Source organism: Calidris pugnax, unplaced genomic scaffold (genome assembly GCF_001431845.1).
Source record: "Calidris pugnax isolate Ruff unplaced genomic scaffold, ASM143184v1 scaffold9, whole genome shotgun sequence".
Taxonomy (NCBI): Eukaryota; Metazoa; Chordata; class Aves; order Charadriiformes; family Scolopacidae; genus Calidris; species Calidris pugnax.
The window spans coordinates 1,238,395-1,260,554 of record NW_015090778.1 but is presented as its reverse complement, the minus strand read 5'-3'; the positions used below and the strand labels follow the sequence as shown (position 1 = coordinate 1,260,554).

The 22,160-nt window shown below is 41.0% G+C and overlaps 1 protein-coding gene and 1 long non-coding RNA gene across 4 annotated transcripts in view; one reads left to right on the top strand and one right to left on the bottom strand.

Moving 5' to 3' along the window:
• ERN1 (endoplasmic reticulum to nucleus signaling 1) overlaps positions 1-21,767 on the top strand; it is a 36,335-nt gene extending 14,568 nt beyond the window's left edge. For 2 of the 3 annotated variants that reach the window (XM_014950781.1, XM_014950790.1), the window contains 20 exons: positions 6,261-6,294; positions 7,260-7,332; positions 8,978-9,050; positions 9,228-9,350; positions 10,167-10,268; positions 10,749-11,010; positions 11,613-11,691; positions 12,461-12,623; positions 13,549-13,667; positions 13,999-14,190; positions 14,806-15,061; positions 15,795-15,885; positions 16,210-16,399; positions 16,939-17,038; positions 17,463-17,662; positions 17,971-18,118; positions 18,565-18,692; positions 19,270-19,393; positions 19,655-19,722; positions 19,945-21,767. In XM_014950781.1, coding sequence (XP_014806267.1) covers positions 6,261-6,294; positions 7,260-7,332; positions 8,978-9,050; positions 9,228-9,350; positions 10,167-10,268; positions 10,749-11,010; positions 11,613-11,691; positions 12,461-12,623; positions 13,549-13,667; positions 13,999-14,190; positions 14,806-15,061; positions 15,795-15,885; positions 16,210-16,399; positions 16,939-17,038; positions 17,463-17,662; positions 17,971-18,118; positions 18,565-18,692; positions 19,270-19,393; positions 19,655-19,722; positions 19,945-20,151 — 2,732 coding nt within the window. In that variant the 3' untranslated portion in view covers positions 20,152-21,767. Of the gene's footprint in view, positions 1-6,260; positions 6,295-7,259; positions 7,333-8,977; positions 9,051-9,227; positions 9,351-10,147; positions 10,269-10,748; positions 11,011-11,612; positions 11,692-12,460; positions 12,624-13,548; positions 13,668-13,998; positions 14,191-14,805; positions 15,062-15,794; positions 15,886-16,209; positions 16,400-16,938; positions 17,039-17,462; positions 17,663-17,970; positions 18,119-18,564; positions 18,693-19,269; positions 19,394-19,654; positions 19,723-19,944 lie in introns of those variants that run through there. The other variant, XM_014950799.1, reaches the window with a different exon arrangement.
• Positions 19,413-22,160, bottom strand: part of LOC106893161 — a 3,841-nt gene continuing 1,093 nt past the window's right edge. Inside the window, exons 2-4 of the long non-coding RNA XR_001413023.1 lie at positions 21,773-21,890; positions 20,220-20,450; positions 19,413-19,701 (exon numbers count right to left, since the gene is read on the bottom strand). This is a non-coding gene — a long non-coding RNA (uncharacterized LOC106893161). The remainder of the gene's footprint in view (positions 19,702-20,219; positions 20,451-21,772; positions 21,891-22,160) is intronic.

Below are 22,160 nucleotides of genomic sequence, written 5' to 3'. Positions count from 1 at the left end.
CTGCTAAGAACTGTTCAAAATAATTTGCCAGAAGAATATATAATATGTACAGATTTGGGTCTAGATTTAGAGCCAGCAGAAATTTTGTTATGATTTTCAGTTCTCTGTAGCAATTGAAAAACCCAGTGGCCCACAATCAATTTAAAAGGTTTTGATTTCTGACACATTACTCATAACCTGTGGGCTTCAGTGGACTAGTCATGATAAGACAAAGACATAAAGACTGTACCTATTAATGGTATGCAATATGCAGATTCTAAAGGGCAAATCTGAGCTCTGTGGGTCCTGCTCTATTAACAGTGGTTATTCTCAGGCAAGAAGAAATACCTTTGTGCATAGCTGTAAATTAATAAGCATTGTTGAAACAAAACAGTTGTAGAACAGTGCTCCTTGCAGCAAATTCCAGAGGATAGTATGTTAGTATCTCTAACCTCATTTACTGTAATTGCAACAGCAGGCGAGGATGACACGATTTTAAATTGGCCCGTTAGCCCAAATCTTGTGTTAGGGCCTCAGGTCAGGAAACCGTTTTCTTCCAGCTCATTCCAGTGGGGCAGTGACTTACTCATTTGCTGTTTCAGAATCTCCCACTTCTTCTTTTCGGTCCTTGGTTTTGTATGTTCTACCTAAGGGCACGTTACAGTGATGAAAATGTGCAACTCTTGTGCATTAAAAAAGCCTTGGGTTTTGGTCAAAGGGCAAATTTTATCTTATCGTGTGTTTGTGAAATATGGAGAAAAGTCAAATGCATTATATTTAGTATTATGGTTACAGTTTCAAAAGTTGTATATATGGCTTTTTTCCATATATGTATGCAAATTATGGGTTAGAATTATTTCAGAATAATCTGAAACATGTCGTATATTTCTGGCCGCTCACAAGCAAATGATACAGGCACAAGTATTTTCTGGCCATGATGCAACCAAAACCGTATTGGGACATCTGCCTGCTGCCAGGTCAAAATCTTTATTTCAGGGAAGCATAACTGAGCCAAATAATTTAGTAAATTACTGGACAGTCATTATGTTAACTGCTGTACTTGGGGATGAACTCTTAGAGTTCTAGAATAAATCTTTATAATCTAGGATCAATGTCCTTTTAATTCTTTTTTTCTTGACACGGTTATTTTATAAATCGTTTTGTTAACTTGCAAAAATGAAAGCTTTTTAATTCCTACAGGATACTATTTTTTGAAGTCCCCCAATGACAAGAGAGGTACCAGCACTCTTTTAAATGGTATTTCTATTCTACTGATGCCCCTGAACTCCCTGTGCTCGTACGCATTAATATGCCTTACTGAATTAATTTAATGAAGAGTATCAGTGGCAATAATTTTACTGCATGTGCTTGTTTATACACGTGTGTGCATTACCAGATCAGAAAGCCAGTGTGTATTGAGGTGTAGGATTTTAATGTAGGAGTTGTTAACATACTCTGCCTTAGCAGAGGCTGCAGGAAAAACAAGTTGGAAACTCATGGAAGTACATACAGAAAACTCAAATCTTCTCTCCAGCGCTGGAGATGTTCACAGGATGGTGTCCTGCTTCCTAACTCACCCACTCCCCACTCCACTCCATACTCGTTTTGACATCTTTGTTTTCTTAGTCTAGCTGTGGAAAGCTTTTAGAGAGCATGGTATACCAAAAGCTCTATGTAGGACATTGCAGTAAAGTTGAATTTTCCTCTGCTTAAGGGAGAAACAGATGCATTTTTATTGCAGTTTTATCACATTTTCTCTGTGAGGTTTTTATTTCTATACAGAATGCTTACTGCTTTGTTCAGTGGTTATTATCACTGTTGTTGGAATTGGAACAGATAGGGCTTATTAGAATGACTTGCCTAATTACAGGGAACTGCCGTTCAGGGAAATTTTGAAAGCAAGATTACATGGTTCCAGTCTCGGCACGTTAGCGCTTGAGTGCTGAGCTGTTGAAGAGAAGATAAGGACTTTCGCAAGGACTTTTTCTGTCTGACCCGTTGTGGAGCAAAAGGTGACTTCAGTTGTTAGACGACTCATTCTTTTGGTAGTCTGTATTCAAGCAGACCTGACAACAATAAATTAAACTCAAGATTCTCTTCTTATCTCCGAGTGAGTTCTTATTTCAAAACAAACTTTGAAACAAAGTTGGAATATGTGCCAGACCACATGAAAGTGAATGCGAAGAGTTGTCTGTCTTCAAAGTGTCTTTGCAGAGCTATAACCTTAGTTCAAGATCGGAAGAGTGTTAAGAAAATCAGAAAATTTACGTCACCCTAGTAGCTAAAAATGTTGAGAAATGGCTCTCCAGAGCCTGTCTTTCCAAGGTGGCTGGTGCTAGTAGTGGAAGGAGAAGTCCTATCACTTCAGAAACTAAACTACCCCATCAGTTTGTGCTCGCTCTTTGGAAATGACTAAATGCTTTCTAACAGTTCATATATAGCACTTAAACGTTGCAGGAAGCCATCAGAATAATCAGTGTTTTGGTTCATGTGCCAGTAAGTACTGAAAAAATTTCCTGCTGCTTTGTAATAACATCTTAATCTGTTCCATCTACCTCTTTTTTATCATTGTTAGTAAATCAAATTTCAGTTACTGAGAAAACAAGTAAAAGCAGGGGTTTTTTTTACTTCTGATGAAGCACTGTTTTTCTTGATATTGAAGAAGTGATACTAAAGAAGAGTCTAAGGACTTCCTCATAAGTGTGATGCTTCTGTACAGCACACACTGAGCAGCTTGGAACTTGTCATAAGGCTTTCGTTCACGTTGTCTGATACGCAGGAGTGCTTCAGAAAAACTCACTACAGAAGTTGAAGAGACATCCACGGGATTCCTGGCGTCGTTTATTAAAGTGTAGCATACCTTTGTTGATGAAATTGTTGCAAGTGACATTTTTGCAACAGCTTTCAGAAGTACGAGCAAGTACTGAAAAGCTTAATGCAAGTAAATATTGCACATGTGTGTGTTCTTCCACTGCTATGGTACTGCGTGGCCAATAAAATCATGCACAAATTCTCAGACCTTTGAGGTAGTTGGAGCAGAGTGGAGCACTTTTTATTTTGGTAAAAGTAGATTGCCCACTCTTAGAAAATTAAGTGAAAACTAATTATTAGTCCAAAAATACTGTACTGTATTATTAATAGTCACTGTATTTTGAGGGCAGAGAGGGACCTGTAGGAAAGCATTACTAACCAGGCTCTCCTGCAAATGTCATGGACAAACCAGGATCAGTTGCTAGAAAACATAATCTAGCTTTTGAAATTTCCTGTAATTGTTAAGGTTCTCCTGAGCGTTCCTTAAAAAAAAGGGTGAAGAAAAAAAAAACGCTTGGGGGTAAAAGCTTAATGCAAGTAAATATTGCACATGTGTGTGTTCTTCCACTGCTATGGTACTGCGTGGCCAATAAAATCATGCACAAATTCTCAGACCTTTGAGGTAGTTGGAGCAGAGTGGAGCACTTTTTATTTTGGTAAAAGTAGATTGCCCACTCCTAGAAAATTAAGTGAAAACTAGTTATTAGTCCAAAAATACTGTACTGTATTATTAATAGTCACTGTATTTTGAGGGCAGAGAGGGACCTGTAGGAAAGCATTACTAACCAGGCTCTCCTGCAAATGTCATGGACAAACCAGGATCAGTTGCTAGAAAACATAATCTAGCTTTTGAAATTTCCTGTAATTGTTAAGGTTCTCCTGAGCGTTCCTTAAAAAAAAGGGTGAAGAAAAAAAAACCACCCAAAAACCCAAACCAAAAAAAAACCCCACAAACCAAACCTGAAATACAAATATGTTTGAGGAAATCACATTCTGTCCTACTCCACTCTAGCGTGCCTGTTGTGTTACATCAGTAAACACTGCAGTCAGAAAATTTGGACCTTGATTCAGATAGTGCTAGTTTTATACTGTAATTTCCTATAACAACTTCACACCTCCATTTAATTCAGAGAATAAACAGTCCTTTTATTAAAATTCAAATTAAATTTAAAAGTTTCTGAAGATAAAAAGATAAGCAGCTATTTTCTTATGCTTTGCCTAGGCTGACTAGAAAGTGATTTTAAAGAAAATCTGCATTACTTTATTTAAACAATGTATATGTAGTCAGTTACCACTTCACAAAGAAGTTGTGGAACTTTGTTATCACTAACAATCACTTGAGGAGATGTTTGTAGATAGGACAGAGTTGCTCAAGCACTGGTGGTGAAGGTGGCAGTTGTCTAGCAATAGTCACTGTCACCACAGGCAACAGTTTATTTTCTGTCAAGTGAGATCTGTGTAATCAGTTCATCAAGAGACTTGCAAAGTTTAAAGTTTATTTGGCTTTTGCCCTTAGCAGTGCTTGTAGCATTTGCATTAAATCTTACTTGAACTGAGGCAGGTGCCATTTTCTGATGATTTCTCATGCTGTTTTTTTTTCACAAAACTGTGGGAGTTTCCTTTCCCATGAAGCATTTATGATTATTAAAACTCTAGCCTATGGTCTTTAATGTCTCTTTCTTATTTTCACCTAAACTTGCACATACATAGAGTATTCTGTCTCTGATGTTATATGTGCCTTTTTTGGTGACTGCTGTTTTCAGCTGCGTTGCTGTTAGAGGTCTGTTTGCGTAGGGGTTTCTTACGGTTTTTTAATCTATTGTATAAAAACAAAGGGGCATGGTCCTAGGCTGTTGTCATCAATCCCAGCAGTTCGTGTGGTGCAAGATACTGCAGAGTGGTAGAGACTTTGTAAGACTCGTGTAATGAACCCTGAATTTCTTGTTCTGGTCTTGCTTAGCTCTGCAAATATCCCAGTACACTCAAGCTGTCCAGACTCTGGGCCAGTTTCCCAATCAAAGGCTCTCCAAACATCATTGTTTTTGTTCTTATTTCCTTCCTATAACATCGTGATGTTTGCATGGAGACAGAACAGGTGAAAACCAGTATTTGTTTGCTTGGTTATCTTTCATCTTCCTACTTGGGCTTATTCTAGTGTAATGGTTTGATTTCCACTGCAGAAGTGAAGATACCTTGTATCCTCTTGATTTCCAAGTTACTTTCTGCCAATATGCCCGTAAATAAGCACACATATTTGTCTTGGGAATTGTAGAGTATGTCTTACAAATCTGGGAAGTTTTGTGGTTTTGGCATCAGGATTAAAAATCCCATGAATCCGGATTTTTTGAGGACTCAGTAATTTTGAGGTCACATCGCTTTAGGTTAAAATCAAATTATAGTTCTTAATTTGTCTTTTAATATGTAAGCATTTAGATTCAGCACTTTCAGTTTTTATTTTTTAACTTTTTTTTTTTGTTGATGAAACGCAAGCAGTGATTCTCATAACTCAAAACACCAAGTGCTGTGAGACTGTTTCCGAACCTTTTGAATTTTATGTAATGTGGCCTTCTTGGATAAATCTAGTGGGGAGATTATTTTTGTGAAAAAAAAATAAATAAATCAGGTTGGAGTAATTTTGTATAGCCCTTGGGAGACTTCTGTTTTTCTCTTCAGTGACATGTTGATCACAGAGGTTTTATCTTGGGGTAGGAAGTGGAACTAAGTTTTTTCTGACTGGCGTCGGAGTTGTGCTCTTGAGTCACTGCCAGCGTTCCCCTTGTTGCAGTAGGTGCAGCACTAATCTGTTGTGCTTTAAGTTAAACCTCAAGTTGGCTAGAAAGCGTATGCTTTGCCTGCTACACAAGGTACCTGAGACACAAAGTAGCAAATATTCATGAAATACTGATCAAAAAAGTCACGAAACTTACTGTTGTATCCCTGTTCTCACAGTGTCTGCAAACTTCCATGAGCTGTAGCTGGTTTTTACGCTGAAGCCTGCACAGGGAAAGCCATTCCTGCAAGTTATGGTCAGCTGCCTCCTGGGCAGCCAGTCCCCCACCATCAGACCCAGGGCTGGAAGCAGGAGTTGTTATGAACGTGTGTACAGGAGTCCTGACAGGCTCCGTGCTCTCTGTCAAAGAGACAAATAAGGAGAGAACTCACGAGACAATACAGCACTGCTATCTTCTCCTAGCCTCCCCCTGCGGGTCACTGGGGAAAAGGGTGGGTAAAACTGAGGAAAGAACTTAAGAAGATTTAAAACTTCTCAGGTGCTTTGTGCTTTCCCATTTTACAAACCTGGTTTCACAACCAGACAGGAGATCCTTGAGGCTGCTGACATGGGCCCTGTCAAACACTCGTGCATCAGCCTTTCAAAAAGGAGCAAGTTGTTGCAGGCCTGACTTAAACTCTGTATCTAATGAGTTCAAGGAGTGGAATTGCCTGTATCATGAGTTTTTCTTTTTCTGCAGATCCTGTACTCCAGGTGCCAATGCATGTGGAAGAGTAAGTCTGTTTCCTTTATCTCATTTACTGTTTGATCATTTGTCAATAACAGATTGAAATTTAGTTTAATTTAACCCAAATGATTTATGTTCTAGGAAAGTTGCATGCCTTGCGTTAGTCAATTTAAGGTGGTTTAGAGAGCAGATACAGAAAGGATATAATTAGCTACATATAATTCTCTTATTTGTAGCCCTAAGAAGAAATGTCCTTTCTGCAGACTCAGGTTTAGAGATCAAGTGTGCTAACTGTGCTGGAATCTTAATTAAGCAGCTTTGAAAATGACAGGAACAGCTAGGGAGTGATCTCTAGCTTTGTACTTCTTACTCTCTTCAAATAAAAGACTAAAAATACTGAAGCACAGGAAAATCCAACCACCAACACTTCCAGAATCTTCAAATGAAACCCTCCAGTTGTTACGTCAGGGTAGTTCCTCCAGCAGAGCAATCTCACATTTAACTAGAAAATTTGGGGCTTTAACTTTATGTCTCTGAAGTCAGTGGTAACATCCTTTCTTTTTTGTGGTTTGGTTTTGATGTTGGGGTTGGTTTGGGGTTTTTCATAGTTTGGGTGGGGGGTTGCTTTTACCTCTCAAATTTACTTAGTTCTGGCAACTCTTGTATTGTTCCTTGCCTTCCTTATGCTCTCTGGTTTTGTTTATTTGTTTGATTTAATTCTGTGGCATTTTACAAGCATATAGATCTTGTTTAAAAGCCTGTTTGATTGCCTGCCACATTTGGATCTTTGGATTTTCAAATGTATCAGCAATCTTTTGTTATGTTCTGAAACTTTTATATTTTTTGTCACAGTTAAGAAATGAAACTTCAAAAAATGGATAATACAAAGTATAAAGTTTAATGTCAGATGAACTTCTCTGTAAAGCCTGTTCTGACAGTAGTTGCTTTCCTGTTCTCTGAGAAGCACAGTACATTTTTAAAAATCATGTATAATTGCTGTTTAAATCCTAGGCCAGCTTTTCTTCCAGACCCAAATGACGGCAGTTTGTATACACTTGGTGGCAAGAATAGTGAAGGCTTGACTGTAAGTATAGTTTTAAAATTCTCTCCTCTGATAATTTTTAGAAAAGTGCCCTAATCTGACTTGTGTGAAGGATAAGTCCCCAAAGGAACTTTCTGCTTTCTTGACATTACTCTAAAGTTTTGCAGGAACTGTTTAATGGAGGTGCACCAGTTTCTTGGAAAAGCTTGATCCAGACTAGTCAAAAACCAGCAGCCACTGCCTGGGCCAGTGTTAGGATACAAGCTTTTGGAACGGCAGTGCCCTACCTTGTGCTGGTAGTGCCTTTGCAGAGTGAAAACATACTTTATTTTATTAGAACAGAAAGTTGACACCTTTCTTGTGATCATCAGGAAATAATTTCCCCATGAAAATATCCACCACACGCGTTATGTCCACTTGTACTATTGATCTGCAACTTGCTAAAATAATGATGATGACAGCAAGTAAAACGTGTGTGGTATTATCCAAATAGTGAACAAGCTCCGTACGTTTTGATGGGAAAGGTGTACCTGGAATAATACAAATCAGGTATGTCACTTTAACCCAAATACTTAATTCTCTAAAACTATTTGCCAAAAGGCAGGATTAATGTGTGTTCTGTGCTGACACCTTTAGAGTGTGTCTTTAGACGCATTAGTGAGCAGACAACAATGCTGAACCTTTTCAAACTAGTCATCATTCCATGTAACTCAGAGATCCTAGTTAACATTTTTTATTTTTAAACCTTGTGGTGATACTCAGATAAAATATTTGGCTTCCCACAGGTTTCTTTTCTCTGGCAGCTGCTATGGTTTCCCTTAAGAACTTGAATATTGTTAAATATTTTAGTATTTACTCACCGTTCCCCCCTCCGCCCAGTACAGCCAGATCATAACTTGCAAAATGATTCTTGGTTCTTTTCCTGGCTGAATCCAGGAAGCAGCAAGCTCTTTGAATCTATTCCCTTATTCTGACAATCTCCTCTCTCTTTGAATTAAAGTACTTTAATTTCTGTTTAGAATCACTATTATAGAAGTTATAAGCAAGAGCGAAGTAACCTTAGCATATTTAAGTAAAGCAAAGGCCTGATCCATAGTGTTGGTGCAGCTTGTCCCATGCTCTTGTGACCTCATCCCAATAAAAGTCCCTTAAAACTTGGTACGGATCGTCACCCGTTCTGGGAGTGCAGCACAGGCCCGGCCCTTTCCTGGGGACTTTTCCACTGGAGGTTCATGCTTGGCCCTCTCAGCAGTTCAATTGTGTTCAATCAAAGATCTCTGGCCTTTATAAACGTTACTGTTCAGTCCTGTGGAGAACTGCTTTGGACTTGTTGTAGATGAGACAATTAAACCACGGTATGTTGAAGCCCAGACAGTGATGATGGTCGACCTTAAAACCACAGAGTCTTGGCCTCCTAACCTCGCAGCTGTGAGTCCTTCTTCCATTCTACAGGCGTTTCTCCTGTTGTGAACTCACTGAGACAGAACTTCTCTCTCTCCTGGGTTTGCAGAGCGGGGCTTTGACCTGAAATCTTGAGTTCTCAGGCACTACAAACAAACAATAAAACCTAACGTTTTAGATTTCTGAAGTTTTCTGACCATCCTTTTTTTTGGAACAAATGTGAAGACACTCATACCAATGTGAATAAGCTTTTATTGTTGGTTGTTTTTTTTTTTTTTTCCCCTAGAAACTTCCATTTACTATCCCAGAGCTGGTGCAGGCATCTCCCTGTCGCAGTTCAGACGGCATCCTGTACATGGGTGAGCTCAAATGTAATCTCTCTTAGATGGTAATGCTTTCCAGACAGGCTGCATGGAAAGACACTTTATTTTCATGCTAAGTTCATGAGCCTATTAAAGAAAAAGAGATAACTGAAAACCTTGATGGAATTGTAGTTTTCCAACTGAATGGTAATGTGGCTTAAATTACAATTTCAGGTAAAAAGCAGGATATTTGGTACGTGATTGACCTCATGACTGGGGAGAAGCAGCAAACCTTGACTTCCTCATTTGCTGAAAGTCTTTGCCCGTCAACATCCCTCCTGTATCTTGGGAGAACAGGTCATATGCTTTTTTTTTTCTGCAGCTTAGAAAAAATGTTGCTGTTGTAGTTGTTTTTAAAGTTTAGGATCATAACAAAGGACCTTGTGATCAGTTTAGGTTTTCAAGTTTATTCCTCAGAAAAGCTTCAGTAAACTATGATTTTAGACTGTACACAGAAAAAATACTAACTCTTTATAGCAGCAGAAAGATACTGTTTTTCATAATTTTGGCAGTAGGCACGGTCCATTATTCTTGTTGACTGAGTGGCATTTATATTCAGTTTATCCATGCATTCCAGCAGCAGCTGTTGAACCCAAGTTTGCTCTGTAATGTACAGCTTTTATAAAATCTGTTTAAAGAAAATGGAGACACAGCATATCCACTGAAATTCCAAATGCAACATTCTAAATAGCTGATAAAATTAGACCAACACCATATAGGTATGGACTAGGAAAAAGGAGTGAGTGTTACAGGCTTGTTCTTTACCCTCTGTGAGTGTGACAGTTCAGTTACAGAACACGCTTTGCCGAATTCTTTGGAAACTTGTAAGTAAAACAAAGCACATCAGAAGAAGCTGTGCAGTGAAAACAACACCCTGGCACCGTGGGCAGTTCCTGTCTGCGGGGCTGGTGCTGAGGTTCCTGCAGGGCAGTACCTGAGTCGGGTGTTATCTTTAACAGCTGTGACATGTTTATTTGCCAGGAGTGTTGGGAAAATGAAATGCAGAGAGCAGTAAGTGGTGTGTGTGGTGTTTTGAAGAGTCTCAGATTTGAGATGATTGATTCTACTCTCTCATAGGTTTTTTTGCTTCACAGACTGTATATTTTTTAACAGAGTACACGATCACAATGTATGACACCAAGAAGAAGGAGCTGCGATGGAATGCCACCTATTTTGATTATGCAGCTACTCTGCCTGATAAAGACATAAAATACAGTAAGAAGTTAATTGCTCTTTTTTGTCTTTTTTTTTTTTTCCCCCAATATTGGCGGTGGGTTTTGCATACAGTCAAAAATATTCTGATTTTTTTCTAGAATGAATAAGTTGAGCTGTCTGTCTGGTTTTTGTGCAGTTGATAAGTATCTGCCAGTCTTGATCCTTTACATGCTGTAATATGTAGACCCTGTCAGCGTCAGGTAAATTGACTCTAAGAAGGTACAGCTCTTGAAGATACGGCTCTAAAATTTAGTGGCAAATGGCAGGAGAAGAAGCAAACTTAAACTGTGATGCACACTCAGAAAAAGCTATTGCAACTGAACATTTATCAACCCAATTCTGTTGACTAATTTGCCAATCAGCTGTTGTTTTGCACTGGAAGGTGTAACGGACTCCACAGGTTTGAACTGTTAACGTGCATTATTAAAATAGCACGTCTGCAGCAACCCTGACCATCTCCTGTATATTTGTGTCTTGTAGAAATGTCCCACTTTGTGTCCAATGGAGATGGGCTGGTGGTGACCGTAGACAGTGAGTCTGGGGACGTGCTGTGGATTCAGAATTACGCTTCTCCTGTGGTAGCTTTTTACATCTGGCAACGGGAGGGACTACGGAAGGTGATGCACACCAACGTGGGGATAGAAACTCTGCGGTACCTCACCTTCATGTCTGGGGAGGTTGGACACATTACCAAGTGGAAATACCCTTTCCCAAAGGAAACAGAGACCAAGAGCAAACTGACGTGAGCATGAACATTCCTGTTGTTCTCACTATTTGGCAGAGCTTTGTCATTAAAACCTTATTTATATACGTGCGACTAAAGATTGTGCTATAAGCTTCAAGATGGTGAAAAGAGTACATGAAAGCAGCTCTAGTTCTTCAGCCATTATTTTATCTTATTTGATCTTTCACTGTCTAAAGGCAGAGATAAACAAAAATCTATTGTAAACTTATGTATATTCATAACTTTTATCAGATGTTCTCTGTTGAACAGTTTCTTATAATGTGGAATGGAGTTGTTTTTTATTGTGAAGCCTTTCATGTTAAAAAAAAATATTGCATGGCATTTTAGCAAATGCCAGTAACTGAATAATGCAGAAAAAGGAGTTACATCAAATGAGGAATTGTGATGTGAATAATCAACTAATAATACTTTCCTAATTAAAAAGAACTCTTCATAGTACAGCAGTACTTAAAACAATTTTACAGATCCAGGCTTTTCAAGACATAAATATTGATGATTTGAGAAACCTGTGCGTTAGTTCTGCAGGATTGTGTTGCCAAGGCTTTAGCTGAGATGATCTACTTCTTTCTAACACTTCTTTTTTTTTTTTTTTTTTCCAGACCTACTCTATACGTAGGGAAATACTCCACAAGTTTGTACGCGTCACCATCGATGGTGCATGAAGGAGTAACTGTGGTGGTAAGTGGGGAGCTGCCAGAGTTGAATGACACCTGCTGAAAAGGGCTTTTATGGAATTAGTACTGTCCTGAGTTTAAAAAAAAAAGCTGAACTGGAAACATACATTAAAATACATATAAGAAAAGACAGCTTTGCCATAGTAAAGTGGCAAATGGATACCATGCAAATAGAAAATAAAACACTGAAGGCTGTACATCTACAGAAATTTGGTTTTAAATTGCAGATTGCTATCAAAAAATGCATAGCAAATGAAATATTTCACGAAACAATTAACAGTAAGCCTTAGAATGCATGGCCATGTTTCAGGAATCATTTCAAATGCTGCAAAGCAGTAACTGCAGCTGGTCAGGAGTTGGGCTGGGCCAGCGGTCGCTGTGCGGTATTGTTGGTGTGTTGTGGTTAATGTTAAAATGGCTGGTTTGTTCATCAAAGTAATTCCCCATAGATAGGAAACCGCACCACTGATTTGTTTTGCTCAGGCAGTGGCTGTCCAGGTAGGAAATAAAGATCCTGTTTAACTTTTCTAAAAAAAGAGAGCGTAATCTCATCTCCTGGGCAACGTGTAATTTAGAAGGTCTAATGTCCAAGGTTGTTGGAGCAGTTGCCGAGGGCGTAATGGCAGTGTTTACTCAGCCTGACTTTGCTGCCAGTAATTTTTGCTGCCCACCAATTCTGACCTTCATTGTTTTTTTATTTAGTTGCCTATTTAAATATTGCAGGGACAGGGTGCTTGCTTAATTGTAACAAGACTCTCTCTCTCTCTCTCTAGCCCCGTGGCAGTGCCATTCCCTTACTAGAGGGTCCAAAAACAGAAGGAGTCACGATTGAAGACAAAGGCGAGTGTGTCATCACCCCCAGTACGGATGTCAAGTTTTCAGGCAGACTGAAAGACAAGAACAAGCTCAGCTACTGGAATGACTGGCTTCTGATAGGTACCCGCGGTCCCTGCTGCCCCACTCCTGCTCCCCCATTGCCATCTGGTGGCAATTCCCATCCAAACCCCAGAGCTGCTCTTCAGCTGCTGTAAATCAGTCTCAAGGACTGCCTAAACTCAGGCAGTAATTACTGAATCCTAGTAATCGTTTCTAATTCGTTGCATTTGCATATGAATTAATGTCTTTATGTGACTGCATTCTGTTTTTCCTAAGGCCTCTGCTTTATTCAGTGCATGGCATGAAGAGGCTTAGCTCACTGGGTGGAAAGTTGTTTATTGCTTATTTCTCCCCTCCTTCAGAGAGGAGTACAGATAATTTATTATTTACTGTAAATGTTGTATTCTGGTTCCTTTGGATTTTTTTTTATTGTGCATAATGGCTCAGACAGTCTTGTTTTCCATGTTACATGGAGGATTAAAGCACAGAGGCTGAAGATAATGTTAATAAAGGATCGGCCTGTCCCGTGTCTCCCAAATCCCAGCATTTGGAATTGACTTTTCAGGGCATTTACCATTTTGCTTCCAAAACGAACAACTATCTGAGGTTCAGTTTTAGGTGATGCAAATTTATAATTAAGTGATAGGTGCCACAGGATCTCTGTGACAGGGCTGGGCTGTAGCTTTCCAGGTCTCTAACCAACACCTTCCTCTTCCCATGATCCCTTTTCTGTCACCACTGTCCCCCTCTCGCGGTGCGTCCAAGGCTCCCTCCCAACGGTTCCTATCCCTGCGCAGCCCTCGGCGCTGACTGACCCATCCCCTCAGCCTTTCTCTCTATTTCCTCCATCTGCTCCAGTTGCCAAAGCTGGGAGCACAGTAGCATCTCCCTTTATATATGCTCTTCAGCAAAGATGCTGAAATTAAGAATATCTTTCCTAAAAAGGAACAACTTTTTCATTTCAACAAATGTATTTTATTTAAAGGGCACCATGAAACACCATTGTCTGCCCCCACAAAGATCCTGGAGAAATTCCCGAGCAACTTACCTAAGAGGCCTGAAAACGTGATTCCAGCTGACTCTGATAAAGCCACAATTGAAGAGGTTTGTGATACAAATAGTCATCTCACTGGATGATTGAAAAATGTAAAGGAGTAGAAGGTGGGGAGGACTCAGAAGAAAAGTTACATGGAATTACTGTGCATTGTTTGTGTCAGATTTTCACGTACTTAGCATGCAGCATCACTGCTATGGTGATGTGTCATTCCTTATTTCAGAATTAGTGCTTTCAGCTGACTTTTTTTCCCCACGTCAAACTTTCTTTCACTTTGGTAGGAGTGGAAGTTACTAAAAATGCCATAGCAGTAAGGCTGGTGTATAAACGCTCCATTACCCATGGAGATACTGGGCTAACAGAGCTTTCTTTTCCTCTCAGGTTATTGACATAGTTGAAGGTTCCTCAAGAGAAGTGCCTCCTGCTCTCCCGAAGGATATTGAGGAGAAACCTGCTCGGCCCATCCCTCGGCCAGAGGCTCCTGTGGACTCCATGTTGAAAGACATGGCCACCATCATTCTCAGCACTTTCCTGCTTGTAGGCTGGGTGGCTTTTATCATCACTTACCCAATGGTAATGCTCCTTAACTTGGTGTCCTTTTGAGTTCTGGGAGAGTCAGTAACATTTTGCAGCCCGAGAAGTGATACAGGAGTTAGAATGTAACACACTACAGGGTGTTTTTCCCTCCTCACGGAAGTGCAGGGGGTAGCAAAGGCTACAAACCTGACACAACTGTGATTTCTCTGGGCACGTGTGCCAGCTCTGGAGATACTTTTTTTTTTTTTTTTTTTTTTTTAAATCCTACTAATTCTGGTTTTTGTATGTGTTACTCTTTTTGTAGACGTGACCTTAACACCACTGGCTTCGCTCCTTTCTTCCTCACCTGAACTAGTTTTCCAGCTTTTGGATCAAAGCCTTTATCCTCCTTTGATTTAAAGATAGTTAACCCAGGAACAGTTGGCTTTTGCCATGTTAACTGCCTGGTGTGATTTCTCAGTGTTGCAATGGAAGTTCAGAATGAAATCAAAGGGGTGTGTGATAGTTCCCCAGCCTGCTTGGCCGGTAGTGTCATAACAAGGGAGTTTTCTTCCCACCCTTTGGATGTAGCTCCCCCAGTAGCTGTAGGGTTCCCCTCTGTGAGGTGACTGTAAGAAACTCCACTGACAGAACTGAGGTCCTTTCTCACAGAGCGTTCATCAGCAGCAACAGAGGCAGCATCAGCTGGAAGAGAAGATACAGCTCTTGCAGCAGCAGAAGCTGCCCTTTCGTGCTCCCAGTGATCTACCCGCAGACGCAGATTTCTTGGACACCTCCTGTGGGCGGACAGAGAGCTCGGCCACCAGCACCCCCAACGTGTCCCCCAGAGCATCAAACCATTCTGCTTATTCCAGCATCTCCACCTCTGACGTTGGGAGCTGCCTCTCCACTGAGCAAGAAGAGGGAGGTAAAGATAATCCAGTGTCTTTTATTGTGAGTCTCTGTATTTCCCCACTCTGTAGGATGATGCAGCACAACAATTAAAAAAGGACCATCGTTCTCATTTAGCCTGACCGTTTGCAAAGCACGGTGGAGGGGCCATGCCCTGACTTTGAGCAGGATTATTTGCTTTAGAAGAACATCCAGTTCAGAGCTGCCATCTGAGCAATTGTTGTCCCTGGCAGTGCATTTATAACCTGGATGGAGAGGTTAATATAAATAAGATAAAAAGATAAGATAAAAAAATGTATTATTGTGATTAACTGGAATCAAGAAATAGGGATTATGCAGCACAACCTGCCTTCCTGCCCAGTCTTCCTGTGCACTCCTTTGTCCATTCAAAGGCTATTCAGGGGAACTGAATGGTCAATCTGCATTTCAACAAGACATCTATAAAACTTTCCAGAAAGAGTTTTGTCTGCTGAGACCCACTAGTCTCTTCTACTGTCTTGAGACATGATCTTTCCAGACCTTATCTCGGGTGTTTATACAATGGGTTTGACTCTGTGTGTTGGATCATTTGGTCACCAGGGAGTATTTGCTGACTTGGCCAAGTACCAAAATGCAGATGTTCATTTGTTTTGATCATCTGTGTTGTTAATTTAAACATGAGCAGAGACAGGTGCTGGCCCAGAAGGATGTGCAGTTGTAAGGTGCTGACTTGACCCATCCTAAACCAGTCCTTGTTGCTTTTTGTTCAGATGAAGATGCGAACAGAGTGATGGTTGGCAAGATCTCGTTTAACCCTAAAGACGTATTGGGACACGGAGCTGAAGGGACAATTGTTTACAGGTAGAAGACAATATGTGCATTTAGCATTAAATAGCCCAATGAGTGTCTTACTTACGTTAGGTCTCTTTTTTAAAAAATATCTAATACTAACAAATGAATCTTCAGAAAAAGTATGTTGTGTATGTCTGGAATATTTCCCTGCAGTGTTTTCTTCACTAGCAAAAACTACTTCACTTCCCTTAGAAATGTTTAATGACCAAACATATCTGTTTCCAGCAGAATGCTTTTACTGTGCCTCTGTAAAATGTCTTCTGTTGTCACTGGCTTTGTGCGTTCTTTGTCTACGCAGTAAAAGGACGATGTGGTTTTCCTTCCTGTCTGTAGGGGGACATTTGATAACCGAGATGTTGCAGTGAAAAGAATCCTTCCCGAGTGCTTCAGCTTCGCGGACCGTGAGGTGCAGCTGCTGCGGGAGTCAGACGAGCACCCGAACGTGATCCGCTACTTCTGCACGGAGAAGGACCGGCAGTTCCAGTACATCGCCATTGAGCTGTGTGCTGCCACGCTACAGGAGGTGACGGGCCACTTGCAAACCTACAGAATTTGTGAAAGTCTTCTCCTTGGAAGGCCTTCAGTTACTTTTAGCTTAAGTTGCTGAAGTGCCTGCTGCAGGACATGTTCCAGTTACTCCCACCATCACCTCTGTGACAGTTACATTTTCCTACAACAGGGCTGTTGTCAGACCTCTAGAAGGACATCCCTAAGCCTGTGCTGATCTAAGGACAGAAACTGTTGTCCTTTGATTTTTTTCTTTCTTGTGAAGGGCTCCCTTTTAGTCACCCTTCCTCTCCTGCCACTCAGACTTTAAAAACCTCTACTCTTGCTTCTGGAGCACAGTGCTGCAGAGAATTCTAGCTCTGAATGATGTTTTAGAGATCATCAACTTCAGCCAAAAAAAGAAAAGCCTCTTTGTTGTGTGTTACCAGCTTGCACAATTTAGCCAATCTAACCATTTTTTGGAGGGTTGAGGGGATATGCTTACTATTTTTGCAGAGGGTAATGATAAACAATGTTGTGACTGAATCTTCCATTTTTTTTTGTTGTAATTTACAGTATGTTGAGCAGAAGGCCTTCAGTCACCATGGCTTACAACCCATCACTCTCCTGCAACAGACAACATCTGGTCTTGCCTACCTGCACTCCCTCAGTATCGGTAAGAATGCCTCTCGTTTCAGTACTGGGTGGAGTGGTACATTTTTTTAACTAAAAAAGAGAAACTGGTCTGGTGCCGGGAGCTTCTTTATTGAGTCCCAGAAGAGAGAGTTGTAGAAGCTGCAGCTAACGCTCCAGTAATTGGTACCTGGAACACTGCACTGCACTGGAGTGTCATTACCATAAGCTGGGCATGACCGTTTGGTCAGGGTGCTGCATTTTTGGGATACAAGTCATATAAATCATGATGACTAGCAGTGATGGAATAAAAAAAGGCCACGCCTCTACCAAAGACAATGGTTTGAGGTTAGGACTTTGATTTAACAAATGTTTCAGCCTTGTGAAAGGTTTCCAATGCAAATAGATTAAAAATTTACAAATATTGTTGGGATTGCCTGGAGTGGATAAACAGGTGTTTATAATAGTCCACAGGGACCTGAAGCCCCATAACATCCTCATCTCGATGCCTAACGCCCACGGGAAAGTCAAAGCTATGATTTCAGACTTCGGGCTGTGCAAGAAGCTGGCGGTGGGCAGGCACAGCTTCAGCCGCCGGTCGGGCGTGCCGGGCACTGAAGGGTGGATTGCCCCAGAGATGCTGAGTGAAGACTGCAAAGAGAACCCTGTAAGTCCCCATCTCCTGCAGAAGGCCGTGCAACAAGGGGTGGCACATTGTTGTAGTCAGACCTTAAGATACAGCAGCACTTGATGTCTGGGCGTTCAAAGAATCATAGAAAGATTTGGGTTGTAAAGGACCTTTAAAGGTTGTCTGGTCCAACCCCGCTTTCATGCTGGCTTCCAGCTCAATATGTGGTTCTGAAAAGTTGTCTTCTGCTCTTAGGTGCAAATTAACCACTCTGTGATGATGGCTCAAAGTCTTCAGGGGAAGGGAAAAAAAATGTTTCTGTGCTATTAAAGGTTGTTTATTTGCAGACATACACCGTGGACATCTTTTCAGCCGGCTGTGTCTTTTATTATGTGGTATCTGAAGGCAGCCACCCCTTTGGCAAATCTCTGCAGCGGCAAGCCAACATTCTGCTGGGGGCATACAGCCTGGAGTCCTTAAATGCAGGGAGGCACGGTAAGAAAAAAACATGGTAAACACAAAACACCACAGGGTTTAGTGACCTTTCCATGGGTGTTAAAATGCCAACAGAAATGACAGAACTGTGACCCACAGTGATTCCCAACCTGGCAGCGGGGAAAGTTGTACTCCTAAAGTAAAGCTGCTAAAGTTTTTAGAATTTGTATCCCAGAACTTCTCTGGGATACAGAATTTGAAACCCTGGAAGTTTGACTGTAGAGATATTTCATCTATTTAAAGAGTTATTTTGTGTATTTCCTTATCACCCTGACTCAGCACTACTGGCTTTCTGTTGGTTGCCCAGCGTCTCTATAAGGGCAGTACTTGAGCTCGTGGGGCTGGAGTTCAGGATCATGTTGGAAGAAGTAGAAAACAATCTTTTTCTAAAGTACCAAACATTAGATTTCCCTACAGCCTAAGCATTATCTGCCTTTTCCTTGCAGAAGACATAGTTGCTCGTGATTTAATAGAGCAGATGATAAACATGGACCCTCAGAAACGTCCGTCTGCCCGCTGTGTGCTAAAACACCCATTCTTTTGGAGTTTAGAAAAACAGCTCCAGTTTTTTCAGGTTTGTGTTGGCCTTTTCAATCCTTTCAGTTCTGAGGACTCCTGTAGACATTCTTCAGATTTCAAATTCAGTTTCTCCTCGCTTTGTGGATGTTTGAGGTGATAGAATCCATAACCTCACTGTGAGGAGCGAAGAAGCAAAGTTGTAATACCCAGGTGGTGTATCTTAAGAAATCGGCTTAAGAATTGGCTCTATATAAGATCTTGCAGAAGATCTTTTATAGCAGGGCTAGAATGTGATGTTATCAAACTGGAGTGAGGCAGGTTTCCACAAACAGGGTAGCCCACTGTAGTGAATATTCATGTTTAATCCTGAGCTGGGTTGGGAATGGGCTGAGGACCTCGGGTTCTTCCCAGCCTGTGATTAAAAGGCTTTGGCAGATGGTGAAACAACTCATGGGCTCAGAACTTCTCTACACCCCAGTCCCAGGCATAATCCACTCTGTTGGCACTTTGGCTTGGAATAAAGTAGAACCATAAGTCTGTTATCAGACCCTAATTGGCCAGAAGCAGCATTTTTAAATTGTTGGGAAAAAACTTGGAAATAAAACTAGAAGTAACCTCACTGTCTCTTCCAGGATGTTAGTGACCGGATAGAGAAGGAATCTTTAGATGGTCCAATAGTCAAGCAATTAGAAAGAGGCGGCAGAGAGGTGGTGAAAATGGACTGGAGAGAGCACATCACGGTTCCTCTGCAGACAGGTAACGGACAGTAGTTTATCAGAAGGGAGTTACATGCTCTTGTGCCCAGTTTGCCGGGACAGGAAATTAAGGAAACACTGTCTCAGTTTGAGCAAATGACCTTTACTTGTCAGCAAAGTATTTCTCCAAGTTAAAGTACATGTTTATATATGGAAACACAGCCGTAAGGATACCTGACCATAGACTCACATACCATACTCTTGAGCTGGCAACTGAAACTGCAGCAAACCACACGGAAAAATCTTGCCATTTCTTTTGCAGATCTTCGAAAATTCAGATCATATAAAGGAGGGTCAGTCCGGGATCTCCTGAGGGCAATGAGAAATAAGGTAAAGGGCAACACCACACTATGGTTCTGCCTCCTTTTGCTGTTTGTTGCCAGCCTATGTCTATTTTACCTTGTTTTAGGTATTGAGCTGCTTTACTTTAGACTAATATGAGGTTACTTTGTCCAAGAAAATGCAACTTGGACAGAGAGCTCTATTTAAAAGAGGATCCTGGAACACGTGTGCTCTGGCTGAGCTTTTCCCTGTTCTTTTTTTCTGTTACAGAAGCACCATTACAGAGAACTGCCTCCCGAAGTGCAGGAGACCCTGGGCTCCATCCCAGATGATTTTGTGTGTTACTTTACAGCCCGTTTCCCTCGCCTGCTCTTACACACCTACACTGCTATGCAGATCTGCTGCCAAGAAAGACTGTTTCAGCATTACTATCACCAGGACTCTGCAGAGCTGAGCCCTGCAGGAGACACTGTTTGAGAGGAGAGAGATGGAGCTTTCTTCTCTGGGACCAACATTCCAAGCACAGGGCTGTGAAACAGGCCTACCTTCAGCAGGGAAAAGCGGGATCAAAGAGCTGAATTCTCTCTCTTGGAAGAAACCAAGCTTCCCAAAAGTGCCTTGTATCTCTGCCTGCGCTGGATCAGGAGTCGGTCGGAGCCCAAGGAGCGAGTGGTAACCACGATGAACCCTGGTGATGGAGTTACTCCCAGGCAGTTTTCAAGACAGTGAAAATGGAGAGCACAAGCTGGATGTAACCGTCACCCAATATCCCTGTACTGTATGTGATTTTACAAATTATGTGTTTTACTACAAAGAATCAAAATACAGTGATTGAAATCATAGAATTACTAAGGACTGGGATCTGCAAAAGAGAAGCCTTTTAGTTGTAGCAAATCAGCACCTGCCGTTGCACTACTGCCACCTCACCCATCAGGCACAGCACAGTGATTGGAAAGGGAATCGTTTATCATTAGCCAAAAGCAGTAGAGAGAGTATAATTTCTGCTTAATCAGTACTACCCTGGAAAATTAGTCCCTCATACTTGAGCAGATAGAATGAAATTCTAAAAAAATACTGACTTGAAAAAAAATAATAATCAGTTAAAGGTTTACCTACTTTGAAAATAAGCCTCATTGTTTCAATAACAACCAGTATTCACAGTAGAGCCTGAACAGTCCTTGACTTAAATCACAGCATCAGAACAGATCTACACAACTAACTTCAGAAAAACACACTGATGCTCATGATTTATCTACTGCAAGTGTTCCTTACTCTCTTAAAAAGCAGGGTCCCCAGTTGCAGAGCCAGAGGTGAGCTGAGTCCTGGGGAAAAAGGAGCCAAATAGGAACCAACAAGAGCTGCACAGAGCAGTGGAGCTGGAGGCAGTGTTTGTAATGGGTGCGACAAAGCTGTAAAGGAACCCCATTTTCTGGTGCATGGGTTGTTAATTCCAACCACGTGAGCCTGTGTTTTCAAAGATGCAGTATTTCTTTTCATTGGCCCTAAAGCTGTGACAAAGCATTAAGAGTGCTGGAAGGATGAAGAAATGCTGAATTCTAATGTAAGTGGGATGTTCTTTTACAATATATTTATTTAATATATTTATATTTATTTAATTTTTACTACAAAGTAGTATCAAATCGAAGTGGTACAAGTATAAAGCATGCCAAATCAGTCTTAATCGGTTTTTGTGTTCCTATTTAATTGTATTATAACAACTGGAAGAGGAAAGTGATACTGCATCTTTCAATGGAATTCATTAAAAGAGAAATTACAAGGTGGGAATTTGTATGACTGTGCCATCGTGTCTTAAACTAATAAATTATTGACAGTAACACGTATGATTGGGTACATACAGCTAGTTTTCTGCAGCTACTTTACAGGAAGTGGTTTTTTCCTAGTTTTGCAATGTATGACAGCAATTTACCTAAGATGCCAACCGTGCAAGTTACATGTTTCTAAAGCTTGAAAAAAAATATGGTAGTTTTACCCAAGAAGATTCAAAGCCTATTTCATATTTTTGTACTTCTCATGTAAAGTTCTTTTATAAGTCTACTAAATAAAGACTTGTACTCTGATTAAAAAAAACCAAACAAACCTGCAGTTTTTATTGCCCACGTGTGCCTGGGGAAATGGGCCGGGCTCCCTCCTTCAGAGGCAGGGCTGGGGACAGTGAGCAGGGGAAGAGGGTGACGCAGCCACAGCAGATCCAATGGCTGGAATGGATGCACATTACAAAAATTGTTACTGCTGTGCAGTACAGATACAGCCATAAATAACTTTTTTGCGTGTGTGAAATAAGTTGATAAATTACCACTTGATTTACAGGAAAAAAGCCAGCCTGGGGTGTGGAAGGGTGAGAGGGCACCTCCCTTTGCAAGTACCAGCACAACCCACCTGTGCCCCAGCAGCACAGAGGGCTGAGGACTCACCACCTCTTCTTCCCTATTGACTTTGCTGAGCTCTGGCCGGGGGGGGGGGCGTTG